The sequence below is a fragment of the Drosophila mojavensis genome, unplaced genomic scaffold (genome assembly GCF_018153725.1).
Source record: "Drosophila mojavensis isolate 15081-1352.22 unplaced genomic scaffold, ASM1815372v1 contig_74, whole genome shotgun sequence".
NCBI lineage: Eukaryota > Metazoa > Arthropoda > Insecta > Diptera > Drosophilidae > Drosophila > Drosophila mojavensis.
In genome coordinates, this window is record NW_025318899.1 from 12,766,730 (window position 1) to 12,791,832 (window position 25,103).

At 41.2% G+C, this 25,103-nt stretch overlaps 7 protein-coding genes across 9 annotated transcripts; 4 read left to right on the top strand and 3 right to left on the bottom strand.

Annotated features, from left to right (window-relative positions):
- Window positions 1-12: 12 nt before the first annotated feature.
- On the bottom strand, window positions 13-7,234 carry LOC6582253 (transportin-1). 2 transcript variants are annotated; one of them, XM_015162356.3, is made up of 10 exons: window positions 7,085-7,234; window positions 6,626-6,750; window positions 5,857-6,528; window positions 4,661-5,770; window positions 4,429-4,599; window positions 4,191-4,362; window positions 4,035-4,130; window positions 3,524-3,599; window positions 3,027-3,201; window positions 13-2,969 (listed from the first exon to the last, which is right to left on the bottom strand). In XM_015162356.3, exons 2-10 carry the CDS (start codon window positions 6,722-6,724, stop codon window positions 2,862-2,864), a joined length of 2,679 nt encoding a protein of 892 aa, XP_015017842.1. In that variant the 5' UTR covers window positions 6,725-6,750; window positions 7,085-7,234; the 3' UTR covers window positions 13-2,861. The 2 variants fall into 2 exon arrangements, with proteins under 2 accessions (XP_015017842.1, XP_002007956.1); XM_002007920.4 differs by having other exon boundaries at window positions 6,626-6,747; window positions 7,085-7,233.
- Window positions 7,235-7,905: 671 nt separating this feature from the next.
- LOC116804845 (zinc finger BED domain-containing protein 4-like) lies at window positions 7,906-9,999 on the bottom strand. Of its 2 annotated transcripts, XR_006357607.1 has the most exons (3): window positions 9,875-9,999; window positions 8,549-9,785; window positions 7,906-8,484 (listed from the first exon to the last, which is right to left on the bottom strand). XR_006357607.1 is itself a non-coding variant. In XM_044009905.1 (2 exons), exons 1-2 carry the CDS (start codon window positions 8,855-8,857, stop codon window positions 8,002-8,004), a joined length of 792 nt encoding a protein of 263 aa, XP_043865840.1. In that variant the 5' UTR covers window positions 8,858-9,999; the 3' UTR covers window positions 7,907-8,001. The 2 variants fall into 2 exon arrangements, 1 of the variants encoding a protein (XP_043865840.1); XM_044009905.1 differs by having other exon boundaries at window positions 7,907-8,484; window positions 8,549-9,999.
- A 114-nt stretch (window positions 10,000-10,113) lies between these two features.
- LOC6582254 (splicing factor 3B subunit 6) lies at window positions 10,114-11,113 on the top strand. Its single transcript, XM_002007921.4, has 3 exons — window positions 10,114-10,285; window positions 10,350-10,468; window positions 10,536-11,113. Exons 1-3 carry the CDS (start codon window positions 10,268-10,270, stop codon window positions 10,762-10,764), a joined length of 366 nt encoding a protein of 121 aa, XP_002007957.1. The 5' UTR covers window positions 10,114-10,267; the 3' UTR covers window positions 10,765-11,113.
- Window positions 11,114-11,117: 4 nt separating this feature from the next.
- LOC6582255 (zinc finger protein 714) lies at window positions 11,118-13,551 on the bottom strand. Its single transcript, XM_002007922.4, has one exon. It carries the CDS (start codon window positions 13,446-13,448, stop codon window positions 11,220-11,222), a length of 2,229 nt encoding a protein of 742 aa, XP_002007958.3. The 5' UTR covers window positions 13,449-13,551; the 3' UTR covers window positions 11,118-11,219.
- A 104-nt stretch (window positions 13,552-13,655) lies between these two features.
- On the top strand, window positions 13,656-16,586 carry LOC6582256 (zinc finger protein 668). The gene has a single exon (XM_002007923.4). The coding sequence runs from the start codon at window positions 13,788-13,790 to the stop codon at window positions 16,302-16,304; it is 2,517 nt and encodes an 838-aa protein (XP_002007959.1). The 5' UTR covers window positions 13,656-13,787; the 3' UTR covers window positions 16,305-16,586.
- A 208-nt stretch (window positions 16,587-16,794) lies between these two features.
- On the top strand, window positions 16,795-22,223 carry LOC26527612. Its single transcript, XM_015162357.3, has 3 exons — window positions 16,795-19,244; window positions 19,509-19,530; window positions 19,616-22,223. Exons 1-3 carry the CDS (start codon window positions 16,876-16,878, stop codon window positions 22,001-22,003), a joined length of 4,779 nt encoding a protein of 1,592 aa, XP_015017843.2. The 5' UTR covers window positions 16,795-16,875; the 3' UTR covers window positions 22,004-22,223.
- A 129-nt stretch (window positions 22,224-22,352) lies between these two features.
- LOC6582258 (zinc finger protein 135) lies at window positions 22,353-25,027 on the top strand. Its single transcript, XM_002007925.4, has one exon. It carries the CDS (start codon window positions 22,462-22,464, stop codon window positions 24,823-24,825), a length of 2,364 nt encoding a protein of 787 aa, XP_002007961.2. The 5' UTR covers window positions 22,353-22,461; the 3' UTR covers window positions 24,826-25,027.
- The last annotated feature ends 76 nt before the right edge of the window (window positions 25,028-25,103 follow it).

The window sequence follows — 25,103 nt, forward strand, 5'->3', positions numbered from 1 at the left end:
AACTCATTTGGGTTTACGATTATGTTATACATACATATTTATTCAAGTTTTCCGATTAGTTCTTAGACAAGTCTCACTAGGTAGAGATTTGGATACACAAGCTGCAGCATAGCGACTCCATATGGAATCCGGGGTATTCTACTGTCCCGCACGCTACGTAGGCCTTTTAATAGTATTACATATTTCATTATTGTGTAAAGGACTTGTTTATAGATTCTAATACAATAATTATTTCGGTATACATATATACATGCAGTGTACATATGTGTTTTCAGTAAAATTGTGTTGTATTCATAGAAAGTGTGAAGTTTACAGCAAGGAAATAATTTGCACACAAATAAATATCGATATATATATATATATTGTAAATATTGGTTGGGTTACATATGTCATATATTGAGTGTGCTGATTTTTCTTTCTTTTTTTTTTCATCTTTATTAACATAATAATAAAAAATCAATTAAATTTCCCTATGTATTCTGCTTTCATTATTTTTGCCTAAGTTTTGAACAAACTATAGAACTTAATGAGAAACTCAGTTTTGTATGAACTAAAAATATCTACATATATATTTTATGCCTACTCTATTGTGTGTATGTGTGTTTGTGTTCGTGTTTAGTTGTTGCTTTTCAATTAATTTAAACTTTTTATATTAAATTATTTTCCTTTTTTTTTATTCTTTACTGCTTAATCGCTAATCACTAAGATCACCCGAGATAGAGAGATACAAACGCACGCGAACGCGACCGAAATTCCGCGATGAATTCGGTTTAAGGTACAACGAAATCACGATTTTTTCATTTAGTTTTAGTTTTGCTTTTGCTTTTTTCAGTTATCAGTTATTTGTTTGATTTACATTCTTATTGGGGACCCGGGGGCGGAAGTCCCGTATTGTTAGTTTTATATATTTTGTAGTTTTTAACGCGACGCGAACGAACGACCCGAATTTACATTATTATCACACGTTCCCCCTGACATTTGACGCTTTGTTTCTTTCAAAAGGAAATAAAACCACAGAACAGCGCCTAACGCTGATCTGCTATTAATTAATACCTATTACTTAGATTTACTTTTCTTTTTGAGTTGATTTGAGTTGTTTTAGTTTCTTTTTCCTCTTTTTTTTTTAATTTTCTTTTTTGTTTTGTTTTTGGTTTTAGTTTTTTGATCCGCGACGATTTCAAAGACTTTTGTTTTCCGTTAAGTAGTACACTTTATACCTAATCGTTAAAAATTTGTTCTGTACATACATTATAAATTATAAGGTAACGCGCACCAGGGGTAGCGCCGAAACAAGTCTATGCAAATTATAACGAAATTCTAAGAAAACAACAACAAAATATTTAAATATGCTCCTATACAAAAAAATTATATAATACTTTAAAAATTGAATCAGTCAATTAGTTGCTTAGTTTTGTTTTTAGTTTGTATGTTTCGTTTTTCTTTTGTTTTGCATTTGTTATTCGTTTTTCTTTTCACATTTGCTAAGGATCGCACAAAATAAATATCATCTCGAACGGAATATCTAATCTCATATTTTTAATTAAAAAAAAAAAACAACAAAAATCACCTAAACTGCATAGCATATAAATATCAAGTCGTATACATTATAAGTAAATTTGTATCAGTAACAGTTGCACTCTTATTATTTATTAGTTTTTCGTTTCTTTTTATTTATTTTATATCCCGACGACGATTTACGATACGATACGATTTACGAGCGAGCGAACGAACGAACGAGCGACGATAATACGCGAACGCGAAACCGTTAGAACCCGAAACCCGATAACCGATACCCGAGACGCGACGATTTGATATTATTTTATAATAATTTTTTATTTTATTTACAATTAAAGTGTTGGGTCCAGCTGTGAAATTCATTCGGCTGAAGATGAATGCATGTCTATGGTATTGAACGGAGTCTATTTACTTTAATTTTTTGTATTATTATTACATCAGTCTTTGTTGATATTAAATATGTATTTAATCTTTTGCTGAAATTTTTGATTTCTCTCTTTTATAATTTATTCTCAATTTCACAATTAACCCAACGCCTTTTCTAGTTTGTTATCCATTTACGATAGTTGCTTTGATTTTAGTTATCCAGTTATTCGATTATATTATTATTATAGTAAACGCGAGACGAACGGCAATATCAATTTGTAGCTTACGTTGAAATTAAAATTATCAATAATTAGCGATAAGTAAACACAGTATATAAGCATATTCAACTGGTTATTGCTGTTGAAGAGGTTGATTGAAAATGTGTGTTTTCTGTGTTATCTAGTATTATCTATATCTATAGCACTGGTTCCTAATCGCTGGAACTCAAATGTATCTAAATGTAATTGCATTTTAGTTGAATATTATGATGGAATTCGAACTTGAAGCAGACAGACAAATTATATATCCAGATACAACGGAATTCTAGAATGGTGTCATCTAATTCTTGCATTACCTATAAAGCAATATATATTGTAGTATATAGTATGTATATACGTTTCGAATAAATGTGTATATATATCTATATATGTTATATGTAGTTAAATATGCGTAGGTTGTATATGTTTTGTATTAGAGTTGTAGTTTTCTTTTCTTTTCGGATTCTGTTGTAGACTTTATAAGTTGAAATTCCAAATATTAAATGTAATTGAATTATTCGAACTGCATCGAATAACCTTAATTAAACATTTGCCTGCTAACTGCGCTTACACTAACTTTAAAGACGATGACACTCTTACTCGCATACATAAACATAATTGTCTAGTTAATAAGTTGCTTATGGGTGTGGATTGTGTTTGTGTCCTTTCTTTATCTTTTTTTTTTTTTTTTTTTGTTGTTGTTGTTTTGGTTGCCAAGACGTCTTAAATGTTGTACATTGTTACCAAACGCTCGGCCAGATTTGGCGGGAATTGCTCAACAAACCGACGCCAATTATCTTCACCTACTTGTGTCTTGAACCCATGTAGTATCTATTGAATAAAGAAAAGGAGTTAGAAAACCATTTCCAATAAGCAGTCATCGCATACTTTTTGTATCATCTGATGCAGATCCTGTGGCGGATTAACCCATGAGGCAATTGCATCGCAGAAGAATATAAAGTCGGGCACAACGCCAGCTGGATTCACGGTTATCATGTGGCACATGCCACGGAAGGCCGAGTCCTTTTCGTCATTATCTCGTATGTGACGCAACGATGTGCACCTGTTTAGGTTATAGGATGTATATTGTAATATTAGAATATCACACCAATTAGCTGAGCATGCCACAGGCAAACACTCATAGCAAAATGTTAAGGAATAAAAAAAATAAATATGGAAGGAACAGCACAAAAGAAATTTATATATATATATATTACAGAAGATCAGAAAAATGTACAGAAACTTGTATATTCTGTTGCGTGTTCTGAATTTTTTTTAAAAGCACAATTTAAAAATGTAGTTAGGAAAAGTAAATGCAATAAGTATAAGATATATAATGATAATGGTAAGGATAAGAAACTATATTTGATAAATGTGTTACACACCACTGTCGTACAAATTCGGGCAAATAAGGAGCCACTTCAACTGGGCACACATAACCTAGACGACCGATTGTTATTGCTAAAAGAACAGAAAAATATAAATAAATCAACTGAATAAATTATATTACATTTATTGTTTGATTGCGCATGTTCTTAATTGATTGATTCGAGACGCGCTTCAATTAATTACATACAGCAATAAGTTTGAAACATTCACATTGACAAATCGACAATACAATGAAGTATGTGTTATGCATGTTTTTCATATTGTTATTATTATGATTTCTATTTTCCTGGATTTTTGCAGCTGACGACAATGCGTCACATGCAACGGTAAATGATATCAGAAACAAATGTTCAGTCAGCACACATACTTATGTTCAGACACATACATATACATACAAATATTTGCATACTGCTGATGTATATGCATATATATATACACATATGATTTGTATGTGTATATATGTATAAACATATCATTCACAGAATGCATTTCTGAACATTCACTCACCTGTATTCTCCAGCAGCGTTTTGGGCGTATTCGGGCGATTGATGATGACGAAGAGATCGGTCAGTACAAGATGTATGTACTGTTTGGTTTCCTCACCTAGATAAGAGAAACCATTCGTGTATATATATAATACAAATCTCTTTAAAGTTTACTTACCCAACTTCATGCATATTTCGCCAATAGCCCATGTTGCATTGTTGCATACCGAAATAAAATCAGGATTTAGATTTTGACCCAATATGGGGAAGAACTCGCCCATAAACGGATGCACATGTGGGAAACAGGCCTTGGTCAAATCACCGAGCAGTGCAAATGAAGATTGACGCACCTGCACAAAAATCAACAACAAAAATTCAGAAATGCATACAAGCTAACCTAACCGAAGTAAACGAACCTCCGGCAGAACGTCCTGCATGCATTGATAGAGCAAATGCATTATGTTACTATTGGACACCAGCGTCTCAATGTGCCGATCCAAGCCCTCTGCCAGGCCGGAGAGTAAGTCCAGCGCAACAATCATGCGCTCCTTGTCGGGATGATCGAATGTGTGATTTTGTTTGCAAAGCTGTGAAGAAAAGAATTCATATGTATCCATGTTCAAATATGCCATTGTGATCATCACCTACCATTTCTTGATTAATTGTCTGCTCAATTAACGATATGCATCTCCTATAGACGGGGTCGCAATATGGCAGAAAGCCCGATTGCAACGCAGTTGCAATGCTGGACAGGCATTCGAGCAATGGGAATAGATCTTTGTCGTCGTCCTTAAGCAGATTCCATTTGTCAATTAGTGGCGGCATTAATATATCAATATACTGTGGCTTGTTCAAATGATGACCAACTGAGTCAGCCAACGTGCCCACGGCATCGTACAAGATCAATAGATTCTTATGCTGATACTTGGAGAAGGCGAAAACAAGGGTTTTTAGTATATATTCTAAATAGGGCACCAGTTCAGTGCACGCCTCCTCTTCGAGCGTGGCAAACGCCGAGCACGCAGCCTCCTGCACTCGCTTATTTGAATCCAGTATGCGTTTGAGCAGCTCCTCCATTAGTGGCTTTAGGTATTGGTCATGTGGCTGATTGACCACCCAGTTGGCATAGCGGGACAGAGTCCAACAGGTAATAGAGCGCACTAGCGCCTTCTTGTCGGACAAGCAGCTAATCAGATATGGTATTAATTCGGGTAAATGTTGGATCATGCCTTGCATGCAACCCTCGGCTATGGCGCCCAGAGCAAGCACACCGCTCTCCTTAACGACCCACTCCTGATGAAAAAGCGTGTCCTTCAGTATGGGCAGCACAATGGGCAGACAGTCCTCGCGAAATACATTCGCCAGGACATCCAGAGCGGCCGCACTGCACTTGCGCAAATTCCATTCAGATAGCGAACTATCATCGTCTAAGCCATCATCAAATTCATCATCATCATCCTCGCCGCCTGATGCCTGACTGACCTCGCCGCTTTTGATGGTGTGTGTGCGTGATTTGTGGAATCGAGGACGTATATCCTCTTCGCGATCCGGTTCCATATCATCCTCCTCTACGTTGCCCTTAAGCAATATAATATCTATCTCCGAGTATCGCATGCCACGCACCAAAACAGGCGCAAGCTGCGGCAAATACGGTGCCAACACATCCTTGCAAATACTTTGTTCCGCCAGCGACAACCAAAACTCTGACGCTTCAAGGGCCACGCCCTCATCAGAGTCCTGTGTACGCAGTAGCATGTACTAAGCGAACATAATAAAGAAAAAAACAATAGTGTAACGAAACACTCTCACTCTCTGTTAGCTATATCACAATTCTAGTTACATACCTCAATGATCTGCGACATGTGTGGCATCAACCTGTCCATTCGCACTTCCAGCAACATGACTAGACCATGACAGACATTCTTTCGCACCTCATGATCCTCATCCGAAGACAGATTAAACAGATTCTCGATAAACGCATCGATGTGCAGCATCAGCGCCTGTGACCGGTTGATAATGAATTGATTGATGCAGGCAATTGCATGGGACCGTATCTTGGGGCTGTTATGTTTAAAGTATTGCAAGAATTTGGGTATCATAACGTTAAGTGGCCTATTTAGCACAGCGGAGTCTAAGATTTCAGCCGAATCCTCGCAGATCTTTTGCAGAGCACTGAATGCACCCTCGCACACATTATAGTCCTGGCTATCGAGCATGTCGCACAGCGTCGGCAACAGCTGTGGCCAGTTCTGCAAGCCTCCATTGCTGGCTATAGTTGTGATCAGAATTCCAACGGTAGCCCGTATCAGGGGTGAGGCATCGCCCACAGCTTGCAGGCATTCGTGTTTGATGTACTCAACAATCTCTGGCTGCAAGTTGCTGCCGTGCATGCGAATGTTGTTCTTTAGTATTAAGCCACTTAGCGACCGTGTGGGTTCATCTTCCGTATTTAGTTTCGTCAGCACATATATCAAATAGTTGTTGAAGTCCGGATATCGGTTGAAGTCCTCCAGTTTCTAATGAAAACATACTCAGTTACTCGAACCTTTATTTATTTATTTGCTTATATATATATAAATATATTATATATATATACATATATAGATTGCTTACGATTTGGACTGCCATTTGAGTCGCTGTGTCTGGGGACTGAGATTCTTTTAAGATCGCAATGATCTGCTGAAGACCTTCTGGTTGCGGTTCCCACGTCATTTTGATGCCGTTAATGTGCGATGCTGCTGCGACGTGCAAAATAATTAGATATACCGTCTAAATCAACCCCACCCATTCTAAGCGAGTTGAACGCCCTCTTAAAGGGTAGTACGAGGAACTTTGTCCGAGGCCATCTCTCTATATACACACACACACCCACAAACGCATATATACACACACACGCACACTCAGGTACTCACTCTTGCACGCACACATACTCAGTTATACAGACAGCGTGAAAAAACACACATAATGTAATAACTACTTAAGGCTTGTTAGCTGCCGCCATGTTCTTTGTAGTCGTTAAGCACTGACAAGATGTGGCTTTCGCTTAACGCTAATTGACCAGATAGAACTTACCTTCAATAGTGTTAGGTGTGAATTAAAACTAATTTAGCTGGATACACTTGATAAGCCCCTTAATTTTCTCTTTTTCACTTTTCTGCCAGATGAAATTTTTTTTTATGATGATTAAGTGTGACCAACTTAGTGACGAAGAGCATTTAGGGTTACATTCGCATCTATACCGATAAGAAGTACTGTAAAACAGCGCCTATCTATTGTGGATGAAATGTTAAAGTAACGATGACAACTTTAATAGATAGTTTATAAATTTGAAGCGTAGTTCTCAAAGTTTGCCTTGGCTATCCTAATATTTTATGTACATATTCACAAAAGAAATATTTACACTCAATACAATAAATGGCAACATTTCTAACGAAAATACTAGAATTCACGCTGTTAATAACATGATAGTTGCTATGTTAATAACACTTCCATGCGATGTTAACTAACACGATGTAAATGCTTAACATAATTTAATCACTATTTGTTTGGGTTTGAGGTAGTGATGTAAATTTGAGTAAAAACATCGATGTCGATGCCCATAGATGTTTTCGTTGTCAAGCATCGATGTTTGGTTTATACATCGGGTCAAAACTTCGATGCATCGATGTATTTTCCCATTCTATTAAGAAACGTTTTTTTCGGGTTTTAAAGCTTCTTCATAGGTGCTTTCATAGCGTTATTATTTCACTTAAATTATTTTTAACTTAAAAATGAAAAACTTATAGCAATCTTTTCATATTCATGAGACTTATCTTATCTTAAAAATTATTAAACAACAAAAAAAAAAAAAAAAAAAATAATACGTATGCTTTCATAGCAGTTAATTAAAAATTATTAAACAAACAAAAAAAAAAAAAAAAACGTATGCTTTCATAGCAGTTTTTTTATCTTTCAATGTTACTTATAAACTACATATTAAAAAGAAACAATTAAAAAAAATATTTTTTGTCAATGCTTTGCAGTAACAAAATACGACTTAGTCGCTCAGGTGTCATTCTGTTTCTTTTACGGCACAAAATATTTGAAGCCGCTGAGAAAACCCGTTCAGAGGGAACGGATGATCCCATCACCGGCAAAAATTGCATAGCAATTTTGTACAAATTCGGATATGTACATTTCATGCTTTCCCAAACAGTTATTGGATTACTTTCGAAGGAAGTAAGCGGTATTCGTAGATAAGAGCTTATTTCTACGTCCATATCCACATTCGGGTTGTGACACTGCGCGAGCTGGTGATGGTGGTTCCAAAAAGAATCCGAGTTCCCTGTTGTCGGTGGTATGACCTCTTTGCTTTCATTTTCTTTAAACATAGATTTAATTTTCATCAGTGCATTGGCACATGCAACTGGATCTTTAAAATGTAATTTTTTAAATCTAGTATCAAGCAACGTGGCCATTGCTAGAATCGATACCTAAAACAGTACATTACAAATATATATTTAACGAAACTACCAATTAAGAGTATTTGAAATATACCTGCTCAATCGATCCCATTCGCCTTTCTATTTCGAGAAGCAGGAACTCCTTCATATCCTTCGCTTCTTGTGTGTTGTCACTTAATTTTTCTAATTTGTCTTTGATGATGCTGACAATGGGTATGACCGTACTGGCCGTACAATATTTGTCTCCGCTGACAATTTTCGTTGCTTCCTCAAGGGGGCGTAGCATTGTAAGCACATTGTTTAACAGCTCAAATTCCTTTCCGGTAAGCAACATTTGGTCATTTGGAATACTCAGTAAAATGTCGTTCACTTGCGTTTTGACCTCCAAAAAGCGCTCTATCATATAATATGTACTGTTCCATCTCGTTGGAACATCCTGAATAAGTACTTTATCTGTTGCTTTCCTTAAATGGTCGCTGGCCACACCACTATGGTTAAAAAAGCAACGATTGATTTAGTTTTGGCAATACATCCATTTACGGATTCCCTTTGGATGGCCGAGCGAGCAATAAGATTAATCGTGTGCGCAAAGCAGGGCAGGTGAATTTTGGGCCCAAACGTTATCTCAGCAGCTTTTTTAATATTTGTACCATTGTCTGTGACAATAGCTGTTACTTGCTTTTTGTCAATGTTCCAATCTGAGCAACAGATTTCCAGCATTTCGCTCAGATATGGTCCTGTGTGACGCTCGCTTAACTGCATAGCTCCAATTGTCAATGAAGACATTTCCTGCTCCAAGAGAAAATGAGCAGTGATCCCTAAATAGCTGCGCATTGACATTTGGTCACTCCATATGTCCATTGTTAAGGATATGCTCTTTCCAGTCAGCCTTGTTCTCCACAGATCTTTCATTTGACTGTACTTCTCATCGAGCCATTTGGTTACTTTATAACGCGAAGGAATTTCATAACGAGGTGCGACAGTATTCATCAAATAAATGAATCCAGCATTTTCAACAATTGAAAACGGCTGAATGTCCTTTGCGATCATGTAAACAATTGCATCATTTATTTTTTTTTGTTTTTTGTCCTTCTCCTCCAAAATCCGTGATATTTTGGAAGCTTGCAGCTATTGAAGCTTGTCGTGGCGTCCCACTGTTAGACACAGGTGTCTGGTCTTCTTCCCTTATTTTATGCACATTGCGTAGATGATCTTTCATATTCGTAGTGTTCCCTGCAGTTTTGATTGTTTTGCCGCAAATATTACATTTCGCACTATTGCCATCAATTTTGGCGAAATGCTTCCAGCAAAAACTCGTCTTTGTTGTTATTCTAAAACAATTGATTTTGTCGTATAAATATATGTACATATGTACATACATAAATAAATACATATAAGTAATGTTACTATATTTACTTACTTCGGCATTGCAATATTTGCTGCTTAAGTTTGTATAACTGCACTTTCAGGCAACACACGACAATATACGCAAAATATGTATAAAATCAAACCAGCGACGTTTTGGAAAACATCGATGCATCGCTTAAAAACATCGGTGCATCGCTTAACATCGGTATCAATAAAAACATCGGAAAACATCGGTAAACATCGCCAAAAAAACATCGATTGTCGATGCATCGATGTTTTTTCACATCACTAGTTTGAGGCCAGACAGACGGGCCAATAAATTTTAAACAAAGGACCACGTTTCAGGACATTCATCCCGAGGTCAACAAGCAGCAGACTCAAGCCAGACGGTTAAGTGAAAGTTTTTCTGCTGCCAGTCGCATTTCAAGAGCAGCAGCGACCAGACATGAATAAGCGCAACAACGTGAGTGAATTGCAGACACAAAGCAATAATTGAGATACAATATAAAAATTAACAATTATTACAGATACGGCTGCCGCCGGAGGTGAATCGGCTGCTGTATGTGCGTAATTTGCCATACAAAATCACATCAGACGAAATGTACGATATATTTGGCAAATTTGGTGCAATTCGTCAGATACGCGTGTAAGCAAATTGACTGCAAATTAATTGAACTAATTAATTAATTACAATTGCATCTGTACATTCACAGTGGCAATACGCCGGAGACACGCGGCACTGCGTTCGTTGTCTACGAAGACATTTTCGATGCCAAAAATGCATGCGACCATCTGTCCGGCTTCAATGTGTGCAACCGCTACCTCGTCGTACTCTACTACCAGTCCAACAAGGCCTTCAAGCGTGTGGACGTGGACAAGAAACAAGAGGAGCTTAACAATATCAAGTCCAAGTACAACTTGAAGACGCCGGAGGCATCCTAAGATCATAAGAATGCTATGCAGTGCGACCATAAATGGTTCATAAATGGTTCATTGAACTCTTTCCAATTTTATACAATTTTACCAATGCTCAAAAACTGCTTTAGAACCAAAATTTGCTAAACTATTTGTCCGAAGTTTTTAAAAGTTTTTCTATCATTTTTATATCAAACATAAAACATCATCATCATCATTCATCATCACGTATCATGCCGGCTTTTGAGAGCTTGGAGAAAAGTATTCAACTCTCGGAGCTCGCATCAGTCGGAAAATCCACAAAACACATTTAAAACCACATCTCATAAAAATAACAAGCAAGAAAAAGTAAAGACAAAAAAAATTGAAAAACTGAGATGAATTGTAGTTTTCATTTAAATTTATTTTGCACTTAACTAGCAGTTAAATATTAACCAACAATAACATCTTCCATGTCAAATGGAATGTGGAAGCACAGCTTCTCAGCTGGGCAGATCTATTTCGTCTGTGGCTCGAGTATTCTCAGCAGCAGCAGCAGCGGCAGCCGCCGCTTTATACTGTTCGTAGGTGTTTTGTTGCTTCTCCAGCTCCCGCTGCTTGGCCAACTCCTGCAGCTCTTCTTTGGCTGCCTCGGCGATCTTCTGACGCAGCGCCTCAACCTTACGCCGCTTCTCGCACCTTTGCAGCTCCTTTTGCCGAAACTTTTCTGTAATTTGCTTTGGACTCTTAGCCGGCTTCAGTGGCTTCTTTTCGTGCACCTTTTGATGGCGGATCAGAGCAGCCTCCTGCCGAAAATGGGTGCCACAGGTTGGGCAGGCATACGGCTTTTCGCCTGTGTGTATCCACTCGTGCTGCTTGAGAGACTGCGAGTTGGCGAAGCGCCGTGCGCAGAAGCGGCACTCAAAGTCCTTCACCTTCTCATGGACGCTCTTATAATGCCGCTTCATATTGCCCAAATTGTTGAAGCCCTGATTGCAGCCCGGGCAGAAGTGCATGCCCTCCTTCTGCACAAAGTTGATACGCGTTGGCGTATTGGAGGGAACTACGACAGCGGGAATGGGATTCACTACAGTGCCCGCCAGCTGCGAAATGTCCACGCGCTCGACACGCCTCGGATCTCGCGGAATGGTAGCCACAGATTCGGCGCAGACCTTCAAGAGCTGATCAGCTGCATTGGCATCATCTTTGCCCTGAGATTCGGTGCATCTCTGTTCAGCTGTGGGACTGGTGAGCTCCACCTGACGCTGACGATACGTTTCGATGGCACGTTCTACACTCTTCTCATGGATCTTCAGGTGCTTGGTCAAGCTCTCGGTGTACAAGAATTTCTTGCCACACACTTTGCACTCGCAACGCTTCTCGCCCGTGTGGGTCATCTCGTGGATTTTGCATGCATGCGATTTGCCAAAGGTCTTGCCACAATACTGGCAAGCATAATTCCTGATCTTCTCGTGTACAATCTTCACATGGTTGTCCAGCGCCCGCTTTGTGTGTGTCGCATGGTCGCAGATCTGGCACTTGAACATCTTCTCTTGTGTATGGGTGAGAATATGTTTGCTCCACTCTTGCCGAGTAGTTTTGCCCACACCACAGTAGGGACACACATAGTTCTTGATGCCGGCGTGTCGCAGCAGATGATTCTTCAAAGCGCTGTTGATGTGGAAGCCCTTACCGCAAATATTGCAGGGATAGGGCAGCTGCTGGCCGGTATGTTTATACATATGCTTCTTAAGGGCCACCGGGCAACGAAATTTCATACCGCACTCCCTGCACAGCTGCTCCGCCCGTGGCACATTCGCCCGCGACATATTGTGCACCTTCTTGAGATGAATTGTCAGCAGTCGCATGCGCGGAAACACTAGCTTACAGCCCTCCACGGTGCAAGGGATCTCAGCGGCACTCTTTGTATGAGCATAGTCCACGTGCAGACGCAATGCTGCAGCTGTGGTAAAGCCCTTCTGGCACTGCTCCACATGGCACTGAAAGGGCAAAAGTTCGTTGTGGTGTTTCATATGCTCATCATAGTTGACTTGCTTCTTGAATTTCTGCTGGCAGACGTGGCAGGTGATGATGCGGCGAAGATGCCGTTCCTTAGCAGGAATACGCCTTCGTTTTGCTTTGTAATTGGTCATTTTTTCACTGGTTGCTTCACTGTCTGCTTCGCCGTTCTGATCGAGCAGGCGATGTGCCAAAGGTACATCATCCTCGCTGAGGCTGCACTCGGATGAACAGTCACTTAAAATATGTTTTAGGTCAGTTGCATCTTCGGCATCCTTGTCGACGTTCTCTAGCATTTTAAATACATCCTCTTCATTGTTGATCAACTCCAGTTTGTGGCTTAACGGATCATATTCATTGTTTGCCTGCTCATCCTTGGCCAACAGTTCATCCTCGTTGCTGCCCACCGGCAGCGGCTCGAATATATCAATCGGATTCGCAATCACAATAAGTTTGCTGGCTACCATTTCCTTAAAGCGCTGCACCGAGGACACACAGAGCTTCTGAAAATCATGGAGGTCGTTTACTCTGGTATAGCAGCTGGAGCATAGATTCCTTGGATAACCGTCTTGGGGATCCAACAGCAGGGACGTGCATACTGTGAAAGTCTTGGCAAGATCTGGCAATAAGAATAGGTCATACCCAGTACTATCGATATATTCTAGGCAAGCTCGGCATATTGAATGAACAGAGTACGGTATGCTTGTACTCATTCCAGAAAATCACAAAATCAATGGGAATTTCCAATTTGATTTGCACAAGTATTTAAAGCGTTGTTTGCAGTGATGGTCGCATACAAAAACGAGCAACAACAACACTACACAACGTTATCGATATCCAACGTTTGTTTTCACGCTTTCGTAACATCGATAATGTCTACATATGTATATCAGTAGATGCTTGAGTAACCGATACTCGTACTCGTTCTAGTTGGCTGACGAGTATACCAATTTTTTTCGTGTCAATATTATTTTTTTTTGTTGCTGGAATCAACCGAAAAGCCAAGACTTTTGTGAACATTTAAATAAAAACCATCAATTTAATCAATCACGATGGACGTGGCGAGGACATACTCCATACACACGCTGTGTCGCATATGCCTGAATCTCCTGCAGAACGATGCTGCCTACGATTTGTATCTGGTGCCAGGCCTTGCCAAAAAGCTATGTCTGTGCACCTCGCTGTCTGTGGAGCAAAACGATGGCTTTCCGAAGAACCTGTGCACCAGTTGCTACACGCGGCTGAACGATTTGCATGAATTTCAAAAGATGTGTGTAGACTCTGTGCAAAAGTTTCAGGATATGGTCGCCAGCAACGCCTTCACTTGTCAGTCGAACTTCGATGTCCTGGATCCATGCGTGTCGGCAAATGACTTACCCGAAGACGATGAGCACATTAACTTTGATCCACTGTTGAACCATAAGATGGAACTAATTGAAAACGAAGAGGATGTATTCAAAATGCTTGAAGATGTGGACAAGGAGGCCGAGGAGGTGGAAAAGGAAGTTAAAGAGGATACAAAAGAATTCAAGGAGCCCATCCCAGAAAACATGTTTAATGAGGACTCGTCTTCCATCGAAAGCGGCAACGACAACGACCTGGATGTAGACTTTGAGCCAAACAGCAGCGACGACGACATTCCCCTTGCCCAGCGCATGCGAGGCAAAACCAAGAGCACCAGAGCAGCCAAGTCGAAGCCCAAAAAGAACGCTGCTGATGATGCCGGAGAAGACAATGATTTCACTTCCTCTTCCAGCTCAGACGAGGACTATGACGGTGATGAAGGTGATTCAAACACAAGGCAAGGCTCGAAGGAGAAGCCAAAGCGCAAGCGCATTCCTGCTTCTGAGCGGCACCTACATCGCATCATCGACTGTCACATTTGCCATCAGAAATTCAAGAAGGCAATTCGTTATGAGGAGCACATGAAGTACCACAACGATCTATTGCCATTCCAGTGCAAGGTTGAGTCCTGTAAGAAGGGCTTCACAACCGCCAACGGACTGCGCATACACGTGGACCACGCGCACACCGAGCTCTCTGAAGTGCACGCCTGCAGTGTCGAGGGCTGCGGCAAGACATTCCCACGCATTCGCCTGCTCACCTTCCACATGAAGAAGGCGCACAATATTTCCAAGTCGGCGGCTCCATTGCGCGACTTCCCCTGCACAGAGTGCAACACCGTGTTCCGTTGCCCGACGGCGCTCAAGAAGCACATGTACAAGCACACGGGCGAGGAGCTTCCGTATCCATGCAACATATGCGGCAAGCGCTTCGTGATCAACAGCGCACTCAGGGATCATTTGATGCGGCATGCGGGCATCAAGAACCACGTCTGTCCCTACTGTGGCGTGGGCAAGACCACACGCCAGGAATGGAACGCTCACATTCTCACGCACACCAAGGAGAAGAAGTTCAAGTGCCGCCAGTGCGATCACGCCTCCCACAACAAACAGGCTCTATCCAATCACGTCAAGGTGGTTCACATGAAGATCAAAAACTTTGCCTGCCAATACTGTGGCAAGACCTTTGGCAAATCCCACGCCTGCAAAGTGCATGAGCGGACGCACACGGGCGAGAAGTGCTGCGAGTGCAAGATCTGTGGCAAGATCTTCCTGTGCGAGAAGAGCCTCACGAAGCATTTGAAGACGCATGAGAAACGCGATCTGCCGCCAATGGAAACGAACCGTCCGCTCAACATTTTGTTGCCTGGCGTCCCACTGCCCGGCCATATGCAGCCCGATGGAATGATGCCAGCCAATGTGACAGACGATCTGCTGAAGGCGTGTGGCGGCGGGACCGCGACAGCAGCAGGAGCAGAAGCAGCTGCAGCTAAACCTAAAAACTCACGGCGCGTTCAGCGTGTGGACATATCGCAGTTGGCGGGAACCGCTGTCAACCCCATACCATCAGTGTCGGTACCATCGTGGTCGCCGCAAGTCAACTTCACCAAGAAAGAGGGCCAGCACATATGTCCCGGTTGTGGTCGAGGCTTCAACAATATTGGCAATATGAAACTTCATTACAAGATCATTCACGAGAAGGTGAAAGATTTCGCCTGTCGCTTCTGTCCCAAACGTTTCTCAAAGGCCCAAATCTTGCGGCATCACGAATGGATCCACACCGGCGAGAAACCGTTCGAGTGCAAGATATGCGGCAAACACTTCCGGCAGGAGACGGCACTGAAGAAGCATATTAAGACACACGACAAGCCTAACAGACGTGTATATCCGGAGAAGGAGACAACTGTGCAGACGCCTGCCTTCCATAAGATCGAGTCCCGAGAGATTGACCGCGAGCCAAGGAACTACGAGCAGTACCAGGATCCAGCCGCTGAGCGAGCTGCTGCTACAGCCGAGCTGCTTGCACATCAGATTGAGGAGAACGAGGCAAAGCGCAAGGCAGACATCGAGAGGCGAAAAATCCAAGAGGCAGCTTGTGAGCAGCTGAACAAGCTACAGAGGCAGCAGGAGATGGAGAAGGCGACCACATCCTACGACAGCTACTATGCACAAAAGGCTCAAGCCGAGGGACTCACCGTGGACGCACTCAAAATAGATCATGTGTAAATCGAGTCCAGCAAAGATGGGAGACACTTGCGAAAGCCAGCAATATTTTACATATACATACATAGCTATAATTTTTTACAGCGCCTCAGTTTATAAGTACTTCAATGATCTATACCCTCGAATTGCTCCATAATTGCTTATTGTGACATGAACACAGTAACTCAACGTATTCTACCACAATATTAATTTTACCATACATTTATAAATACTTCTGTATTTTTGTTGTCTATGTACTGCATAGCATATATTGCTTAACTAGAATAATGAAATTCATATAACATATTTAGCATGTCTTGTTTCATTTCATGTTTTTGCATATAGTACTATGTACATACAATATGCGTGTGTATAGGGTATGTTGTCTGCTTAATAACCCAATATTTATATACTCCCTTATTTATGTACTCATGCACGCATACATATGAAAGGCAGTCAATTTTAGTGATGGGCTTGGCTCAAACATGAGCACGAGTACTCGTGTTAGTACCCGATACATAATACTACCGCTAGTCCATAGTTCGTATGGAAAAAAACGAGCAGGAGAGGATTAAGAATAAATTGCATTTACAATATGGATGAGGGCAACCAAATCTCCATAGATGCAATATGTCGCATTTGTCTATCAACATTGCAAAAGATTGAAGCCCACAATCTGTTCGTGATTCCTGGTCTGGCTAAGAAGTTCTGTGTGTGCACTTCGCTCTCGGTGGAGCAACAGGATGGTTTTCCAAAATGCATTTGTACAAATTGCTACAACCGGCTAAACGATTTGCATAATTTTCAGAAACAATGCGTAGAGTCCGTTGCCAAGTTAATTGATTTGTTGGGCAATAACCATTGCACTGTCCAAGCTATGAATGTGGACAACATTGATGTAATTAATGTTGCGCTACAGGATAAGGACATTGAGGTGCCACAAGATATTGACGTACCCATCGAGGATGAAGAACGCATTAACTTTGATCCACTACTTAATACCAAAATAGAGATAATTGATAATGAGGACGAGGTTTTCAAAATGATAGAAAATGTTGACAAAGAAGCGAATGGGCAACAGCAGGAGAAGGACCTCATCAATGAAAGCGAACATAAAGATAGTGATGATGTGGATGTAGGGAATAATAGCGACTCTGACGATGCCATGCCTCTGTCGCGTTTACGCAGTACTTCTCGTGTTTTGGAAGCAAAGATTAAGAATACGAATATTGCTGCATTTGATAATAATTCATCTAGCTCTGAAGTAGATACAGATAAAGTAAGCTTATCCAAACGGAAACTAAATACCAAGCGTATTCCTGCGGCTAAGCGCGAACTTCATATCGATTGTCATATTTGCCATCAGCAATTCAAGAATGAAATTCGCTACGAGGAGCATATGAAACATCACAACGATCTGTTGCCCTTCCAATGTACTGTGGAAACATGCAAGAAAGGTTTTACAACTGCTGCAGGGCTTCGACACCATATTGATCATGCTCATCGGGAACTCTGCGAACTTCACGCCTGCACCGTAGAGGGATGCGACCAATCTTTTCCTCGAACGCGAATGCTCACACATCACCTGAAAAAGATTCACAACATATGCAAACCTGATAACCCCGTTCATCCGTGCACGGATTGTGATAAGGTCTTTCGTTGTCCAACAGCCCTAAAAAAACACATGTATAAACATACTGGCGAGGAGCTGCCCATTTCCTGTAACATCTGCAACAAACGATTCCACATAAACAGCGAACTCAGAGACCATCTACTACGACATGCCGGCGTTAAGAACCACGTTTGCCCTTACTGTGGCGTGGGTAAGACAACTCGACAGGAGTGGAACAAGCACATATTGACGCATACCAAGGAAAAACAGTTCCAGTGTCGCCAATGTGATCATGCCTCCCACAATAAACAAGCTCTAGCCAATCATGTTAAGGTAGTCCACATGAAGATCAAGAACTTTGCTTGTCAGTACTGCGGCAAGACTTTTGGCAAAATGCACGCCTGTAAGGTTCACGAAAGACTCCACACCGGCGAGAATTGCTGTGAGTGCAAGATCTGTGGCAAAATCTTTCTTTTTGAAAAGAGACTGACCAAGCATCTGCAGGTCCATGAAAAGCGTGAAGTCAAGGCATCTAATGAAAGAACCCAAGTCGATGAGGCTGATCGCAATGAACTAAATTTAAACCAGGAGTCTACAGCACCTGCAGCTGCGAAAGCCGTGGATGCATCTGCCGCTAGGCCGAAAAATTCACATCGAGTTGAGCGTGTGGATATGTCTCAATTGGCGGGTACCTCTGTCAATCCAATTACGTCTGTTTCTGTACCCTCCTGGTCGCCGCAGGTGAACTTCACTAAAAAGGAAGGCCAGCATATATGCCCAGGCTGTGGACGTGGATTCAACCACATTGGCAATATGAAACTCCACTATAAGGTTGTTCATGATAAAATCAAGGATTTCGCCTGTCGCTATTGTCCCAAGCGCTTTGGCAAAGCGCAATATCTTCGCCACCATGAATATACGCATACGGGTGAGAGGCCGTATGGCTGCAAATTGTGTGATAAGCACTTTAGCCACGGATCATCACTGCGAAAGCACATGATTTCACACAACAGACCCCCGAAAACACCAAAGCCTCCGAAGGCCACAGCTCAAAAAAGAGAACATCAGAGGCCAAAAATCGAGCTAAACAAGCGTCAACCAAAGAACTATGAGCAGTATCAGGATCCTGCAGCCGAACGGGCTGCAGCTACTGCGGAATTATTTGCTCAAAAGATTGAGGAGAGCGAAGCCAAACGAAGGGCAGAAGACAAAACACGAAAAATTCAAGAGGCTGCGTGCGAGCAGCTGCAGAAGCTGCAAAGGGAACAGCTGATCGAAAAAGTGTCTTATGACAGTTTTCAAGTAGAAAGCTCCGAGACTAGTATAAGAGTGGGTGCTCTTAAAGCACATCAGTTATAAACCGTTATGTTGTTTTAATATGAGTATCTAATATAAGTGTTTGGTATATTCTAAGCTGTTTGTGCCCATATAGTATATAGACTAAGCATAATATTATATTATATTACATATTTGTAAATTAATAAATTTTGGATGCAATATTCATTGTTTGCACAACGAATTGAACTAAATAAATCATTTTGACAAAAATATTTGTGCATTAAAAATAGAAAATGTTAGGTACGAAAAAACTCGCAATCGTACCACTAACCATACAGTGCCAGCACTAAGCACGACAAAGTCACGAATACTCGTAAATCGGCTGCACAAACGATTTGTCCCTTTAATGGACGTATACACAGTTTTTATATCGGATAGTGTTTAGTTTGTATTTTATCAATTCGTAAATTTATTGAAGATATTCAAAATGAATGAAGGGATGGAATACTCTATACACTCGATATGTCGCATTTGCTTGAACCATTTGCGAAAAGATCCGGCATACGACCTGTTTCTTGTCCCTGGCCTGGCCAAAAAACTTTGCGTGTGCACTTCACTCTCAGTGGAACAGAACGATGGTTTCCCAAAAAACCTTTGCGGCGCCTGTCATACAAGGCTCAACGACTTACACGATTTTCAAAAGCTTTGTGTTGATTCCGTACAAAAGTTTAAAGAAATGGTCGCTAACAATTACTTTGTTCCAGTTATGAGCGATGTTGACAAAGTGACTGTAATCAATGATCCAATGGTTGATGGGGACGTGGATGAGGATCGCTTCGATCCACTTCTAAATACTAAAATAGAGATTGTGGAGGATGATGTTTTTAAAATGCTGGATGATGTGGATAAAGAAGTTCAGGAGGTTGAGAAGCAACTCTCAAGCGAGAGCGAATGTGATAACTATGACGATCCAGAGTTTGAAGTAAACAGCAGCAACTCTGAAGATGCTTTGCCTCTGTCCCGTTTACGAATTACTACCAGGGCATCCAAAGCAACCGCGAAGGAGAAACCCGTAATTGATGATGATGACTCTTCTAGCTTTGAGTGGAATACCAATGACGAAGAGTGCAAGGAAATACCTAAAACAAAAGCGAAACGCAAACGCGTTTCAAAGGCCGTAGCTTCACTTAAAACTGATCAATTTGATTGCCACGTTTGCCACGAGAAATTCAAAACCACCATGCTTTATGACGAACATATGAAACATCATAACGATCTTCTTCCTTTTCAATGTTCTGTGGAGACCTGTAAGAAGGGTTTTACCACGTCTACTGGGCTACGCCTTCATGTAGATCATGCTCATTCAGAGCTTTCCGCGGTCCATGCCTGCTCTGTTGAGGGATGTGGCATGACGTTTCCCCGACCGGTTTTACTCACGAACCATTTGAAGAGAGCTCACAAAATCATTACTCCTCGAGCTAAAGATCATCCTTGTACTGTGTGTGAGAAAGTTTTCCGTTGCTCGACGGCTCTTAGAAAACATATGTACAAGCATACTGGAGAGGAGAAGCCGCTTGCCTGCAACATTTGTAACAAACGTTTCCACATAAACAGCGAGCTGAAGGATCATCTGTTGCGTCATGCTGGTGTGAAGAATCATGTTTGCCCTTACTGTGGCGTGGGTAAGACTACTCGACAGGAGTGGAACAAACACATATTGACGCATACCAAGGAAAAGAAGTTCCACTGTGATCAATGCGATCATTCGTCACACAATAAACAGGCTCTGGCAAATCACATCAAGGTTGTGCATATGAAGATTAAGAATTACGCCTGTCAGTACTGCGGCAAGACATTTGGCAAGTCGTATACCTGCAAAGTTCATGAACGAATCCATACTGGAGAAAATGTTTGTGAATGTAAAATCTGTGGTAAGGTTTTACTTTTTGAAAGGAGCTTGACCAAACATCTAAAGATGCATGAGAAGCGCGAGCTACGCGAATCGAAAAAATCTAAGAAACCACGAGCAGGTACTGCGCAAAACAAGCTGAATGTTAATGGGGATGTGACAAATCCAGTCGAGGTTAAACCTATGCCAACGGAGCAAGCCAAGCCGAAAAATTCAAATAGGCTAGAGCGTGTTGATATATCAGAGTTGGCCGGCACAGCCGTTAATCCCATTCCAACAGTCTCTGTGGCATCATGGTCGCCTCAAGTGAACTTTACTAAGAAGGAGGGGCAGCATATTTGCCCAGGATGTGGTCGTGGCTTTAACCATCTTGCCAATATGAAGCTGCACTTTAAGATAATACACTTAAAGGTGAAAGACTTCGCTTGTCGCTTCTGTCCCAAGCGATTTGCAAAAGCTCCAGTCTTACGACAACATGAGCTGATCCATACGGGCGAAAAGCCTTTCCAATGCAAGATGTGTGATACATACTTCCGACAGAAGAGCGTATTAAAGATGCATATAAAAAGAAAACACGTTAACCCGACAAGCCCGAAGCCTGCAAGGGAACCAAAACCAAAAAGAGTTTCGGAAGAAAAAAGACCGAAGATGAATCTCAACGAGAAACCGCCTAAGCTTCTTGATGAATATCATGATCCTGCCTCAGAGGGGACAGCAGCAAGAGCTGCATTGCTTGCCCAACAGAAGGAGGAGTATGAAGCTAAGCAAAGGGCGGAAGAGGAAGCACGTAAGATTCAAGAGGCTGCATGCGCACAACTCCATATGCTACAGAAGGAGAAGCTTATTAATAAGCTACCCAGTGAAAGCTTTCAAGTAAAAAAGCCCGAAACTGGCATCAGTGTGGACGATCTTAAAAAAGATTAGATTTGATTTGGGATAGACATAATATGTACTATAATATTTATGGTTATACTTTTTCATACAATAATTTTAGCTAATATAAAATACTACATACATATGTATGTATTTTGCTTAAAAACTGGAATGGGATTTAATTATTGTGTTTTTATGTAGATTACATATATTAAGCATTTCGATATGAGATATGCATTTAATAAACAGCTGAGAAACTCTTAATTTAGTATACAAAGATGGTAGTAAATTATTTAAAACTTGTTTTTAGCATTCAATGAAACTATCGAGCCTATATTAAAATCATACTAATTGCTATTGTTGCTTACGAGTACTCGTGCAAGTAACCGATACATAAGATATCGTTATTATGATGGACGCGTATACACAGTTTGTCTCATCGGACACGGCCACTGATTAATTTTTCTTAAAAGTTAAACACTTGTCCAGAGAAAGGGAAATTAAGCAAAATGGACGAGGGGAGTGAATACTCCATACATTCGTTATGCCGCATTTGTTTGAACCATTTGCGAAACGATCCGGCATACGACCTGTTTCTTGTCCCTGGCTTGGCCAAGAAACTTTGTGTGTGTACTTCGCTTTCAGTAGAGGAGCACGATGGCTTTCCAAAAAACATCTGCGGCTCTTGCTACACCCAACTCAACGCCTTGCACGGATTCCAAAAGCTTTGCGTGGACTCTGTGCAAAAGTTCCAGGAAATGCTCGCAAGCAAATACTTTGTACCCGTCATGGCCGATGTTGACAAAGTTGATCTGATGAATGCTACTGTTCCAGATGGAGATATGGACGAGGATCGAACTAACTTTGATCCCCTTCTCAATACTAAAATTGAGGTAGTGGAAACTGAAGATGTTTTTAAAATGCTGGATGATGTGGATAAAGAAGTTGAAGAGGTTGAAAAGGAGCTGTCTAGTGAGGCTGAGTTCGAGAATGATGACGACCCGGAATTCGAAGTAAATAGCAGCGACTCGAATGACGCGCTTCCTCTGTCCCGTTTGAAAACTGTTACTAGAGCTTCGAAGGCCAAAAGAAAACCTGTGGTAGACGATAAAGATAAGGATAAAGATAAAGATTCCTCGGACTTCGAATGGGAAATGGATAATGACTTTGATAAAGAAGAACCTAAAACCAAATCAAGAAGAAAACGCGTGTCAAAATCCAAAGTCAAACAGGATGATGCCATTGATTGCCACATTTGTAACGAAAAATTCAATAGCACTAAGCTTTATGACGAACATATGAAACATCATAACGATCTACTGCCATTCCAATGCACTGTGGAGACCTGTAAGAAGGGCTTCACAACTTCTGGTGGACTACGCCTTCATATGGACCATGCTCATTCGGAACTCTCAGAAGTTCACGCCTGTTCTGTTGAGGGATGTGGCATGACATTTCCTCGACCGGTTCTACTCACGAACCATTTGAAAAAGGTTCACCAAATCATTACATCTCGAGCTAAAGATCATCCTTGCACTGTGTGTGAGAAAGTTTTCCGTTGTTCGACGGCCCTTAAGAAGCATATGTACAAACATACTGGAGAGGAGAAGCCGATTTCTTGCAACATTTGTAACAAACGTTTCCACATAAACAGCGAGCTGAAGGATCATCTGTTGCGTCATGCCGGTGTGAAGAATCATGTTTGCCCTTACTGTGGCGTGGGTAAGACTACTCGACAGGAGTGGAACAAGCACATATTGACGCATACCAAGGAAAAACAGTTCCAGTGTGATCAATGCGATCATTCGTCACACAATAAACAGGCTCTGGCAAATCACATCAAGGTTGTGCATATGAAGATTAAGAATTACGCCTGTCAGTACTGCGGCAAGACATTTGGCAAGTCGTATGCCTGCAAAGTTCACGAAAGAATCCACACTCGCGAAAACTGCTCTCAGTGCAATATTTGTGGTAAAGTTTTGCTTTTTGAGAGGAGCTTGACAAAGCATTTGAAGACTCATGAGAAACGTGAGCTTCGCGCAACAGCTGCAAAAGGGCGCGGTAAAGATGGTGCACAGAGCAGCCAGGACACAACTGAACCTGCGGAGATGAAGCTTATACCAACAGAGCCACCTAAGCCGAAAAACGGAAACAGGCTAGAGCGGGTAGATATATCCGAGTTGGCCGGTACAGCTGTCAATCCCATTCCAACTGTTTCTGTGGCATCCTGGTCACCCCAAGTGAACTTCACTAAGAAGGAGGGCCAGCACATTTGCCCAGGATGTGGGCGTGGCTTTAACCATATTGGCAACATGAAGATTCACTTTAAAATTGTACATTTAAAGGTGAAAGATTTCGCCTGTCGGTTCTGTCCGAAGCGCTTTTCAAAGGCACAAATCTTACAGCATCACGAATGGACGCACACCGGCGAAAAGCCTTTCCCATGCAAGTATTGTGGTAGACACTTCCGACAGGAGAAAGTGATGAAAATACATGCGAGAAGGGTGCACGAGAATCCGAAGAAACCAGAAAGAGAGGCTAAGCCTCCGAAAGAACCGAAGCCTCCAAAAGATCCTAATAGGGAGAAACGACCTAAGATGAATCTCAACGAGAAACCGCCTAAGATTCTTGATGAATATCAAGATCCTGCAGCAGAGAGGGCAGCAGCAAGGGCTGCATTGCTTGCCCAACAGAAGGAGGAGTATGAAGCTAAGCAAAGGGCGGAAGAGGAAGCACGTAAGATTCAAGAGGCTGCATGCGCACAACTCCATATGCTACAGAAGGAGCAGCTTATTAATAAGCTACCCAGTGATAGCTTTCAAGTAAAGAAACCCGAAACTGGCATCAGTGTGGACGATCTTAAAGGAGAATAAGTTTAATGGATATACTGTTGAATCCTTCAGTTTACATAGTATAATGTATATTTTTTAACTTGTCCATATTATACAATTTGTATTCCTTAAAAAATTTGTTATATCAATAACTTTTACATATGGCATATAATTAGTAATCGGTGTTCTCATATTATTGAATAAACAATATTCTGCCTTTACTAAAAGATAAACTTAAAAAGTACTTAAACAAAAATTTTTTTTTTCAAATTTTATAAAATTTTTATTTATAAATGAAATTCAAAAGGAGTATGCTAACG